Genomic DNA, 13,482 nt, shown 5'->3' with positions numbered 1-13,482 from the left:
AGCAGTGCCCTCTTAAGGTGCCCCACTGCTCTACTAGGATGTCTATGTGGCCAGTCCATTACAACGCTGCCCATCCAAATGATCTAGATGTGGATGTTTTCAACATTCTGCAGCTTCACACTTTCCACCATAAATGTAATGGTTCGAGTGTCTTATGGGCCTGGGTCCTCCTCTCTATGGTTCATTAGCTTACCCACCAAGATACTTAAGACACCTATGTGATGCTCTACTAACCTTTCCCATATCAGATGCTGTTCTAAATGAGTGAAGTCTTGCAATACAAGTACATATCGTATTTTGCATTAAAGTTTTGGGGTTGTGGAACGAATCGTCTGAGTTTCCATTATTTCTTAAGGGGAAATTCGTTTTGATATACAAGTGGTTTGGATTACAAGCATGTTTTCAGAACGAATTATGCTCGTAAGCCAATGTTTTACTGCATTTTTAATTCCTTTCCATTTGAATGTTCTTTCTTGTTAGCCTGTGCACTGCTCTGTTCTGTCCTGCCAGTTAAAGGCGGTATAGCAAATGTGGAAATAAGTAGCTTTTAGTAACTTGACTCCAGACACATTGTCAGAGAGAATCGAATGACACGGTGGCAGTTACCCACGGGTAACCCGTCGAAATGGTGGGGGGAATAAAAGTGCTCACTGCGGGCACAGGGACAAGGCCATCCACTGCCCCGTGAAGCGGTGAATGGCTTTGTACCTGCAGTTAAAGGAGGGAAGGCGCGCGCAGCCCCCTCCCTACGGCCAAATCTATCTCCCTCCCCCTTACCTTCACGGCACTTTAGTAAAGAAACTTACTGAAGCCGGTGAAGCCTGCCTGCAGTCGCGTGTGTATGGGCGTCAGAGGAGAAGCTTCCGCCCACACACACGCGACTGCAGGCACAGGCAAGCAGTCTCCGTTGGCTTCAGTAAGTTTCTTTACTAAAGCGCCGCAAAAGGTAAGGGGGAGGGAGGGAGATTCTCGGGCCGCTGAAGGGCGGTGAGGTGGCGAGAGGGAAGGGTGGATGCGACGGGGACGGGGCAGTGAAAGGGTGGCGGGAACAGGATGGTGGTCCGGTGACGGGGCAATGACGGGGACAGATTTTTTTCCCCCCCCGTGTCATTCTCTAAATTTTAACTCTTTAGTCCTTCCTCAGCATCTCCTACAGCAACCATAGCATAATGTTAGTGACCCTCTCTGGTCATCAATTAAGAGCAAGGGAAGATTAGGGTCTTACCTCGATAATCTTCTTTCTAGTAGAAAGGCATACAGGTCTCGAACAATTGGATTTTATCCTCTATTGATCGCAAGACCCTGCAGCTGGCTAAGTACTGTGAAATAAATCCTACATCAAGCCATCAGTAACACTTTTTATCATCATATGCCACCTTTATTTTCCCATATATGTAAAACTCAAATTACTTCATATAGAGGGCTTTCTGGTTTCATTAACAAAATAACCAGACGAGCTCAAACAGGCAGGGCCCCCCAAAAAAGGGCAAAAATTAAAGTGGCCTTCGAGTGGAAAGCAGTGACCAGACACATGAACCGACACAGATAGCTGGAGCAATTTTCATATGCATATACTTTCTAGATATTCTGAAAACCCAACTAACAGAGCATGTCCAAGGGATGGGTTGCAAACCAGTAGTCGAACACAAGCAGCCTAAGCTTCTAATTTATTTTCCTTATGCAGTATTCTGCTCCAGCCAACACTGGAACACTGCTTGGACTTAATTCCACACGAGGCTTCGAGAACGCAATTGATGAAAATCAACATTATTCAAAGGGTGGTTCATGCTATTTCAAGATAAGGAAAAGTGGCACAATCTGTCATGTCGTCTTGAGAATATTTTGTAATTTTTTTTTATTTTTTGCAAGAGAATTTTTTTCCATGATGTCAAAATATCCCCAACACACAGCCCAGAATCTGAAATACACATCAACTGTCAGCTACAAGAGGGTACCCTAAACGCCTCTGTTCTTCCCATGGCTTGGTTTGCAGAAGACTTCAATTAGTCACATGATCTGCAGCCATCTATTTTCTTCTGCTGCGTAATTTAGCCTCGTAGTCAGGGGGTTTCATCCCTTCACATTCCTTCGATGTGGGGAGTGTTTGCTTTAAAAATGTAGGTCTGATCACATCGATATCACGATCCAAGTGTTCCAACATTCTTGGAACAATCGTTGATGGGGCATCCAGGTCTACCAAAAAGTATCTAGGAAACAAAGAGATGGGTTAAGTTTATTTGCAAAACTAGTTATTCAGCTGCATTGTTATTATCCTAACCTAACAGAGATGCAAACTTTTTACTTTCAAATACAGAGGTACCACTAGATCCTTTAAGTCTCAGGGCTCTTCTGCTCCCATTGCAATCTTACCCCCCTCCATACCCCCAACAAAAACACCCGTTCCCTTCTGGCTAGAGCAGGAGGGCAGCACTTCTTAACCCTCTGCCTCCTGCTCTGCTAAATCCCACAAAATTACAACGATCCATGCAGTTCAGACATCAAACAGCTCTGCAGACAGAGGTAAGATGCACTGTTCTCCTGCTGTAAGCAGAAAGGATATAGGGCAGTGGGCTCCAACCTTTTTCATGTATAGGGGCTACAGTCTGAATACATGGGCTAGATTCTCAAAATTTCGAAGTAAAAAACGATGGGCCGCTGCCACTGTGATAAAATTCATCACTGTTCCTGCCTCCGTGGATAACCACGGGAAACCATCCCATGCCATTCTTTAGTGTCTCTCTCAACCTCAGTCCTTCCACACCAGCATGTTTCAATGCAAGGCTTGAGGGTCAGTGGCTGTGCCCATTCATGCTCTGATTCTTATCTGAGCAAAGTATAGGATAATGAAGCTATTGTGACATCACTGATGAGGTTGGCTTTTAGGCATTGGTGGAATTAGGCATTGTGACATCACAATCTCAGCTCTGGAATGTTGCTACTCTTTGGGTTTCTGTCAGGTACTTGGGACCTGAGTTGGCCTCAGCTGTAAATAGGATCCTGGGCTTGATGGACCTCAACGCTTATGGTCTTATGTTCTAACCATCCTGTATCATTCTTTAGTGTCGATCTCAACCTCAGTCCTTCTACACCAGCATTCTTCAATGCAAGGCTTGAGGGTCAGTGGCTGGGCCCATTTATGCTTTGATTCTTCCCTCTCCCCTTAAAGAATGACATGGGGATGGTTATCTGTGGGGATGGGAACGGTGATGAATTCTGTCACCGTGTCATTCTCTACTTTCAGTGAGACGAGACAACAGAGGACAGTTAGCCCACAGAAACAGAGCCCTACTTCCCCCCTTTTGTCCTCTCTCTGTATATTCTACGATCAAACAATTTTTATTGATGCAAAAAACAAATATAATCACCAATGGCAAATTTAGGAACATAGCTAATACAAAGAACATCTAAAGTCCTGCATCAATTTCAAATTGTAACATCAAAAGACAGAATAATACAGAAATATTGACACTGCAAGAATGAAAATACAATAGTGAAAAGTACACAATATTACAACATTCCTACCCCCCCTCAAGAGACGTGAACAATAAAGAGATTAGGCCATGACTATACAAAAAGAATAAATAACTCTTCGACAAGCCCAACAGAGGAATAACCCAAAGGTTATTCTAATCTGCCCTTCTAACTGCAGCTGTGTGTGTCGGATCTGGTGTAGAAATAGTTGCTTGCTGACAAGGAAAAAATCATTTCCTAACTGCTTCCTTTTGACTAAGAGTAGATGTACGTAAAGTTTGAGCTGAGCACTGCACTGTGTCTTTTGGCTGAAACTAACTCTGCTGCCTGACCATGACCAAAGAAGGAGCATACAAATTAATGCATGAAAAAAAAAAAAAAAAAAAGACGGCCAGAGTCTCTCTGTATGACTCTTGCAATATGCAGGACAGGTGCTCCTAGGGTTACTAGACTTAGTCCGGATTTCCCTGGACATGTTCTCCTTTTGAGGACATGTCTGGGGCTCTGGACAGCTTTTCAAAACCCGGCACATGCAGTCCACGACATCAACGTGGATGCCCTCCTGCCCGACCAGAACAAACAGCGGGGGCGGGATTAAGGGCAGGACTAGGGCTTAACGGGGCGAGCCTGGGGGGCAAGTCTAGGGGGTCCAGATTTTACAAATGTAAAATATGGCAACCCTAGGTGCTCCCCCATTAATGAAGGATGACTATTTAAAATGATTCCAGGCCAATGCCCTGGTTCCACGTTCAGAAATTGCAAATCAGGGTAAAAATAGTCCTCAGTATGAACAAGTCTTATGGCGAAAATAGTACAGCTCCTGTTTCTCTATATCTTGGATTCTCCTAAGAAACACTGGGTGATAAAGTACCTTATCAACTTTTACGCTCTTTCAGTAAGGTGGGCTCTGAACCAAGAGCCTAAATCTCACACAGGCTACAGCCTGTGTTTAATAACCATTTAAGTTATTATGGAGGCTCCAATCTACAGTAAAACAAGGCAAGAATAATAATAAAAACAAAAAAAAACCCCCCAAGTTTATTGTATCCCTTCTGCCTTTATCATACTGGCAGAATACCCAACTCAGTGAATTAAACTAGTCAGAGATCCTCTGCGTTAAAACTCCTATTTTAAATGAGAAGTTCCCCTCCGAAGGCCAAGCCTCGCATTTTCTTTGATTGCTAAAATCATGCTTGCTCTCGAAAGTGATGCTGATGCTGGCAGGGCAGTGGAAATTTCCACCGATGCGATGTGTCTGAGCTGAGTGAGAGAGGAGGAGGCAGCAACTCCTAAGTTCCCCTATGCTGTACAGGGCAGAGACTAAATGGAAAAATCCATGATCCACAGCTCCCAGTGCCTGTACCACCATGCTCAGAGGCAACAAGTTTATTACCTTTCTGTCTGACAAGCACCAGGGAGCTTAGACAGCTTTGGCGGAAACAATGAGAAGGACTGTTCTTAAGAGCAGGGTATATGAGGGAGCAGAGTGTATGCCGATCGCCACTGGGGAGGAGGGGAACAGGAGTTCAGCTGTGAATTGCACTGAAAGGTGGGAGGAGGGCGGGATTCAAATCTCTGAAAAGCAGAGTGTGATGTCACCAGGCGAGAGAGACACTTGTAAAATTCCATCAGTGCATACCGAAAACACCACAGCTATTTTGGAATAATCTGTGCCAACCCAAGAGAGGACAAGCTGAGTATTGCTGAGAACAGGATATCCGTTATCTATTTCCCTGCTTCAGACACAGAACCCACAAAACAACCCCCTCCAAAAAAAAGGATAAACAAGATAAATCAACTAGAAAAATAAATACAGAATTTCTCTAGGAAAAGCTGAATGGCTATGGGAATGAATGATCTCGGCTTTTCTTCCTGATGTACCATTCTGAATTTTTAGAGACCCTAATTTTTTTTAAAAATAGCGCTGTTTGAACACTGAACTGCAAACTTAAAAATGGACTAGGCCAAAAATAATAAAAGCATTTATGCTTCACAAAATGCTTACAAGATTCAGGTGGTTGTCAGTGAGAGCCACAGCTGACACCATATATGGGGGGAGGGGTGTCCAGAGTAGAGAGTTGCGCGGGGACAGAAATCCCACCCATCCACGCCCGTCCCCACCAGGATCCTCTCTGTCCCCACCAGGATCCTCTCCGTGCCCACCCATCCCCGTCAGAATCCTCTCCGTCCCCACCCATCCCCACAAGGAATTACCTCCATCCCCGCCCGTCCCCATAAAAAGCAGCAATTGCTTCTTATAGGATCATCAATTCCACAGTTTCTTTTGCTGTTTTACTTGTGGAATCTCTTTGGTGGAACCCTTTTTTTGTTTTCTGTTCAGGTAATTAACTTATAAACCCCCTCTTTTACTAAGGCTGATGTGTTCATTATATTATATGGACAAACCCTTTTTCCAAAGCCTTCCATCCCCGTGGGAGTCCCGTTGGCTAGATGGGGGTCCCCGTGGGAGTCCCATGGGCCAGAGGGGGGTCCCCGTGGGAGTCCCATGGGTTATGGGGGGATTCCTGCGGAACCCGCAGGATTCCCGCAATCCCCGTTCCCATGCAGACCTCTAGTCCAGAGTCCATGACAGACCAACAGCAGAGTGAAACAGAAGGTAGGAAAGTGATACCACGGCAGGGGACATAAGCACCGGAGTCCCCCCATTCACTTATTAAGTGCCAGCTCAGTCCATCAAACAAATAAATTGCCCCTTGAGGCTCTGTATAGTACATCCCCCCTCCTTCAGCTAGTCAAATTCTTCTAATTCATGTTTCTTGGGGGGGGGGGGGTATGGAGGAAGGGGAGTTTCCAAACCAGTGAGAGACTATGCAGCCAGATGCTTTTATTCCTAACTATCCAGGAATTATGGCTCAATTTTGGTACTTGTAAACATATGTACATGTTCATTATTCCATTACACTGCTTCACACTATTCCAGAACTTGTGGGATAGTTGTGTCTATCAACCAGAAGGTAGAGATAGATATAGCAGAGCTCAGCTCAGTGATTTCTGTCTAGGTACCCAGCTGTTTCTCAGTATTTTCTATCTCCAGCAGGTGGATGGACATGTAGCTTGGTCTGAGTTGCTCCTGGTCCAGTTGGTGACTGGTTCCCAGAATGACACGGTGACAGAATTTGTCATTGTCCCCGTGGATAACTGCAGGAAACCATCCCCATGTCATTCTTTAAGGAGAGAGGGAAGAATCAGCGTATGAATGGGCACAACCACTGACCCTCAAGCCTTGCATTGAAGAATGCTGGTGTATAAGGAATGAGGTTGAGATAGACACTAAAGAATGATACCGGATGGTTTCCTGCAGTTATCCACGGGGACAGTGACAAATTCTGTCACCAGGTCATTCTCTGGAGTACTGTGTCACCTGTGCAGGTCATATCTGGAGGTTCCAGGTTCCTGACATCTTTCCTTCCTTCTCTCTGGCTCATTGAACTGCCTTCCCAGCAACCTTGTGGGGAAAAAAAGCAAGGTGCAGTTTTAGGAGAACTCCATGAGTGGGTTATAAAAAAAGGCACTTATGCAGAGCTGACGTGCAAGGAAAGCAGGCAGGGGTAAGTCCATCTATTTGTTTTTCTCAGACTTCGGTGTGGCTCCAGGGCAAATTTGAGAGTGCAGATTGGGGTGCATTCACTGGCTACATGGCGACACCTATGGAAATAGTTTTATGTTCCTACTGCGAAGTTTGGTGCTCTTCCACAGGGAGGTGCAGTGAGTTCACACTGGGTGCCATGCGGGAAGGGGACGAGATTGTTGGTTCCAGTGCATCCGAGGCTGCTTTGGGCTTTCCTGCGCTCATTTTAGGGGAGGACTGACACAGGGAAGAGGTGGTTTTCACATAACCAACTCAGTTCCTTTCTCCTTAGGGTTACCAGATGTCAGGATTTCCCCGGATGGCTTTTCAAAACCCAGCACTATGTCCGGGTTTTGAAAAGCTTCTAAGAAATCGCCGTTGGGCAGGAAGGCATCTGAACATGCAATGATATCATGCTCAGATGCCGACGAGAGCAGGCCGTGGGGGTGGGGCGTAACAGGGCGGGTCCAGATTTTCCAAATGGAAAATCTGGTAACCCTATTTCTGACATTGGCCCGCTCTACAAAGCCCTTTACGTCTGTGAGGTATCACTGCAGGGCCTAGTGTAGCTGCATTTCTAGCACTTATCTAAAGAGGACCCTGACAGAAGCAAGGACAATTTTGCTCTCATACAAACCTGTGAGCCTCAGGTTTGCACAGATTGTCCTGTTATCTAAGATTTGTAGTATCTACCCTCTGGCCTACTCTTACAACAATCATTTATCTTTTCCATATATTCCAGAAAAAAAAAATAGCAAGGTGATCAATTCATCCAGCAAGAAGTGACAAGGCATACCAGGTAGATACATGCACATAAGCCACCACAATCAACATAACATAACTTTATTTTTCTATACCGCCTTAATCAAAAGAATTCTAGGTGGTTTCCACAGAAGAGAAAAACTGGACAATCAGTGAAATACAAAATAAGAATAAGAATAGAGCCTATTATTTAAAAAGACGTAAAAAATTTAAATTGATACAGTAAAATTATTGTGTTAATAAAAGCACAAATTAAGAGATAAATTTATCAAATACTGTCTTAATTTCTTTTCTAAAAGCGCCATAGGACAGCATGGCTCCGCTGATATAGTTACTCAACCAGGACTATTGTTTGCTTGCTTGAAATGTAAATCTAACTGAGTGAGGGAATCTAATCTATTATTTCTGAGTCGCACTATGCTTAAATAGGTTCAACGTGGCTTACAATATAAGGAATTGCAGATATATATGCTACATTATATTATAGCAATTTGAGGAGGTTCAAGTTACGAATGGAAGGGGGAAATGGGGGGATAGAGGTTCCAGAACCATAACCAGCACCTCGGGTGCCGTCTTGGTGAGGACACCGATAACTCTGTACCCTCCACGCCACACTCCCTCCCTTCCCCCGTACCTGTTTAAAATCTTCACCAGAGCGACTATTCTAGCCTGCTGCTTGCGCCAGCCTGGATCCCTCTGAAATTTCTTCTGGGTCGCAGGGCCAGGAAATGACATCAGAGGGAAAGCCAGCACGAGCAGCAGGCTGGAGAAGCTGCTCGTGCTAGCGAAGATTTAAAAAGGTACAGCAGTGTTCTCCCTAGGGCTTTTTAGCCGGGCAGACCGCCCGGGTAATTTAGATGACCGCCTGGCTATCATCCGCTCCTGAATTCTGTTGCTGCCGCCACTGCTCAACATTTTAAAAAAACACCCGGCTTGGAGATTTCACGCCTTAGCCCGTAGCGAACATATGCTCCGGGGCTCTAACGTGTGCGTGCCAGCTTCCCTTCTCTTCCCTCCAAAACCGGAAGTTATGTCCGGGGGATGGGGGGAAAAGAAGGGAAGCCAGCACGCACATGTTAGAGCCCCGAAGCATGCGTTCGCTAGGGGCTAAGGCGGGAGACAGGTCAGTGAAGCTTACAATTTGCTCTTCTTGCTGCCGGGTCCTGCCTACTTTCTGTTTCCATGAAGGCAGGACCCGGCAGCATTTCTCCCAATAGGTCGATCGCGATCTTGGTCCAATCAGTCTCCTCTTCCCGACGTCAATTCTGCCGTCGGAGAGGAAGTTCGCTGCCTGGCTGGGCCGGAACTTCCTCTCCGACGGCAGAATTGATGTCGGGGAGAGGAATGCTGGTCGGCCCGAAGCAGGGAAGTAGGGAGAGCTTGGGATGGCGGCGGCGGCTTGGGGGCCTGTTCCCCGATGGCAGTAGCTTGGAGGAGGGCAGGCATGGAGACAGAAGGAAAGAAGAGAAACAGAAAAAAAGAAAGGGGGCATGAAGAGAGAAAGAAAGAAAGGGCAGGGAGACAGGAAGAAAAAGTTGGGGGAGGGAATGAGGTCTGGAGGAGAGGAAGCATACAGGCTGAAAGAAGGGAAGAAAGATTGGATGCACAGTCAGAAGAAGAAAGTGCAACCAGAGACTCGTGAAATCACCAGACAACAAAGGTAGGAAAAATGATTTTATTTTAAATTTAGTGATCAAAATGTGTCTGAATTTATATCTGCTGTCTATAGTTTACACTATGGTCCCCTTTTCCTAACCGCAATAGAGGTTTTTAGCGCAGGGAGCCTATGAGCGTCGAGAGCAGCGCTGGGCATTCAGCGCAGCTCCCTGCATTAAAAACTGCTATCGTGGTTTAGTAAAAAGGGAGGGGGTATATTTGTCTATTTTTGTATGGTTGTTACTGAGGTGACAGTGCATAGAGTCATCTGCTTTGACCTCTTTGAAAAAACCCCGGAATAGGAATGATAATTAACATTTTCTATGCATACAGTGTGCTTTGTGTTTTTTTAAGATTTTTTTGTTGGTAGATCATTTTGACTTGGTCATTTTAAAAGAAGCTCGCAAGCCCAAAAAGTGTGGGCACCCTTGCTCTAGAACAGTGGTCTCAAACTCAAACCCTTTGCGGGGCCACATTTTGGATTTGTAGGTACTTGGAGGGCCGCAGAAAAAATAGTTAATGTCTTATTAAAGAAATGACAATTTTGCATGAGGTAAAACTCTTTATCTAATATAATAAAATGGTAGACGCGCATGCGCACTAAAAAAATCGTGTTCCCTGAGCTGTCCCGTTTTTTTTAGTGCGCATGCGCGGGTTGTACGTCACCAAACTCGGCAACGCAAGCCATGTCCGCTGTCGGCCTCGAGCTCCTGGGGGCCGGCGGCTCGAGTCGCCCAGCCGGTGCTGAGTCCCCCCCACTCCCACTTCAGCTGGCACGGACGGTTTGAGAATGAGGGAGAGAACAACGCAGCCAGACGGACCGCGGGAAGGGAAAGGGGGGGAGGGTTTCGAGGGAGCCGGCTGGCCGCATAAATTATTTTAATTTGAAATCTGCCGCCGTCGCCGCGGCTCCTCTCTCATCTTCCGACATAATATAAGTGCAGCTCATGAGAGGAGCCGCGGCGGCGGCTTTGAAAACGGCTCCCTTAGTTCGCTGCATTTTTTTTTAAGTTTAAAACTGCCGCCGTGGCTCCTCTCACGATCCCGGCCTGTGTCAGAGAAGGCTTCCGACGCAGGCCGGATCGTGAGAGGAGCCGCGTAGGCATCTTTAAACTTAAAAAAAAATCCAGCAAAGAACTAAGGGAGCCGTTTTATCTCCATGCTGCTACGAAGGAACAGGTGAGGAGGAGGGAAATGCTGATGCACAGGGAGCAGGCAGGCATGGCAGGCAAGCAGGGGAAGAGGGAAAGGGGCTGCTTTGGGGGTAGGGGTGTGCTGGGGGCACATAGCAGTCATGGGCAGGGGATCACAGAACAGGCAGGCATGGCTCAACAAGGGGAGAGGGAAAGGGGGCTACTTTGGTTTCCTGGGCCAGACAGCAATCATAGGGGGGAAACAGAAAGGGGCCACGGAGCAGGCAGGCATAGCACAAAAGGGGGCAGGGGCATTGGGAAACGGGGCTGCTTTGGGGGGAAGGGTGTTCTGGGGGCACACACCAATCATGCCGGGGAAGAGAAGGGGGCCACAGAGAGATAGGCAGGCATGGCGCAAGACAGAGACACAGACAGAAAGAATGACAGACAGACAGACAGCATCCAAGCACAGAGAGAGAAAGGAAAAAAAGAACAGTCGTCTACTCTAGCACCTGTTGCACAGGGGGAGAACGAAAGAGATGCTGATGGACAGGGGGTTGAAGAAAAGGAACGGAGGACTAATGTTGGACAGGGGGAGAAGGAAAGAGGTGCTGCTGGACAGGGGGGAGGTAAAACAAAGGGAGAAGGGCTGCTGCTGCATAAGGAGAGCAGTGAAGGGGTGGTGGTGGACAAAGGGGAGGTAAAAGGAAGGGAAAATGGACAGGGGGAGCAGGCAAGGGGTGGTGATGGACAGCCAAGGAAAAAGAAAGGCAGAAAGAAAAAAAGCGGCTAAGGAGAGAGAGAGAAAGAAATAAAGACAGACACACACACATATGTTCTAGCACCCGTTAATGTAACGGGCTTAAAGACTAGTAGTTTATAAAACTTTCCTTTAACAGTTAAAAGGAAAGATATATAAACTATATATAGAGTTTTACCTCATGCAAAATTGTCATTTCTTTAATAAGACATTAACTATTTTTTCTGCGGCCCTCCAAGTACTCTATTTTTTTCTGCAGCACCCACATTTAAAGTTCAATATCTTTTCTTTCTCAAAACTGGCACATTTCAATCACTAAATTGAAAATAAAATCATTTTCCTACCTTTGTTTGGTAATTTCATCAGTCTCTGGTTGCACTTTATTCTTCTGACTGTGCATCCAATACTTCTTCCCTTCTTTCAGCCTCCTGTATGCTTCCTCTCCTCCAGACCTCATTCCCTCCCCCAACTTTTTCTTTCTTTCTCTATGTCTGTCTTTCTCTGATTCCGTGCCCCATTTTTTGCTTTGTTTCTGGTTCCCTGTCCCCCCTCCTTCTTTCTTTCTTCCTTCCTTCCTCCGTGCCCCATTTTTTGCTTTTTTTTCTGGCTCCCTGTCCCCACCCCACCTTCCTTCTTTCTTTCTTTCTTCCTTCCTTCCTGCCCTCCCCAATGCCACCGCCGCCGCGGAATAGGCTGCTGCCGCTGCCGCTATCGGGAATAGGCCATGATCTCCCTGCTTCTCTTCTGCACGGGGCTGACCAACTCTCGCTGCCCGACGTCAATTCTAACGTCGGAAAGGACGTTCCGGGCAGCCAGGAAGCGATTGGCTAGCCAGAATGTCCTCTCGACGTCGGGCTGTGGAGGGAAAAAAAGGGGGTCAGGGTGGTGGAGGGAGAGAAAGGGGGCAGATGCTGATGGAATTGGTGTGCAGGAAAAGGAGAGAGAGACATAAGGGGGAAGGATACTGGAAGGAATTGGGTTAGAGGAAAAGAAAGGGGGCAGATGATGATGGAAGTGGGGGGAAGGGAGAGGAGAGTGAAATGCCAGACCATGGGGATGTGGGAGAGGGAAGGGAAGAAGAGGAGAGAGATGCCAGACCATAGGAGGAGGGAAGGGAATAAGATGGATGCCAGAATAATAGGGGTGAAGGGAGAGATGGAAGGGGAATAGGAGAGAAGATGCCATATAGAAGGGGCAGAGAGAGGGTAGACAGTGGATGAAAGGAAGAGAGTGACAAGACTATGAGGAAAGCAGAAACCAGAAAAGACAATGTAGAAAAAAATTCTATTTATTTATTTTTTTGCTTTAGGGGAGATGCATTGCTGTTTCTGTGGTGTTGCATTGTATGCAAAGTCCAGCTTCTTGGTGGTTCAATTTAACCTTTGTCTACGTTTTTCTATTTTATCCCCCCTTTTACAAAACTGTAGAGCGTTTTTTTAGCACCGGCCATGGTGGTAAATTGCTCAAAATTCTATGAAAGTCTGAGCTGTTTCCACCATGGCTAAAAACCACATTATAGTTTTGTAAAAGGGAGAGGGGTTAGTTTGTGATTATATATTCCATACTAGGCGAAGGTGTTTTCTGTGTTCTGTGTGTTGGACAGACATGGTTTTCAGTTAGGATTGACTGTGTAGGATTGATCTGTACTAGTCTGGCTTGTTTAGTTTTACAATGGGTGTATTGATGTACTGCTCACTGCAGTATGTAAGATGCTGCCTTTTCCTAGGTACACTCTTGTGTGATGTGTGGATTGTTACTAAAAATCATGTTTCATACAAATGGGGGGTGTCAAAAAATGATGGGCCTCGGGTGTCACATGCGCTAGGTACACCACTGCCTTCATAGTTTATATCTAATCCACAAGCCTGCTTTTAGGACCTACAGGGTATGTATCCCTCTGATTCATGACAATTTCATTTCTCATGTTATCTTATCCATTCTTTTTATTATACAACTGCCCAGATAAGCATCATTCTTTGACGTGATTGGATCTTGGAAACTAACGGCAACAATGTTCTCCCCAGAAATTTTTTCCAGCCATGAAAAACATTTGCTGCATTTAGTGTGCCACAAAAAACATTTGCTCCGTTTAATGTGCCGGAGTTAAAAAA

The 13,482-nt window shown here is 46.0% G+C and overlaps 1 protein-coding gene across 1 annotated transcript in view; it reads right to left on the bottom strand.

Annotated features, from left to right (window-relative positions):
• Positions 1 to 1,350: 1,350 nt before the first annotated feature.
• The window catches only part of MRPS6 (mitochondrial ribosomal protein S6), a 59,380-nt gene continuing 47,248 nt past the window's right edge, over positions 1,351 to 13,482 (bottom strand). Inside the window, exon 3 of the mRNA XM_033947491.1 lies at positions 1,351 to 2,207. Coding sequence (XP_033803382.1) covers positions 2,027 to 2,207 — 181 coding nt within the window. The 3' untranslated portion in view covers positions 1,351 to 2,026. The remainder of the gene's footprint in view (positions 2,208 to 13,482) is intronic.

Source organism: Geotrypetes seraphini, chromosome 6 (genome assembly GCF_902459505.1).
Source record: "Geotrypetes seraphini chromosome 6, aGeoSer1.1, whole genome shotgun sequence".
Classification (NCBI taxonomy): Eukaryota; Metazoa; Chordata; class Amphibia; order Gymnophiona; family Dermophiidae; genus Geotrypetes; species Geotrypetes seraphini.
This window is presented reverse-complemented; position numbering and strand designations above follow the sequence as displayed.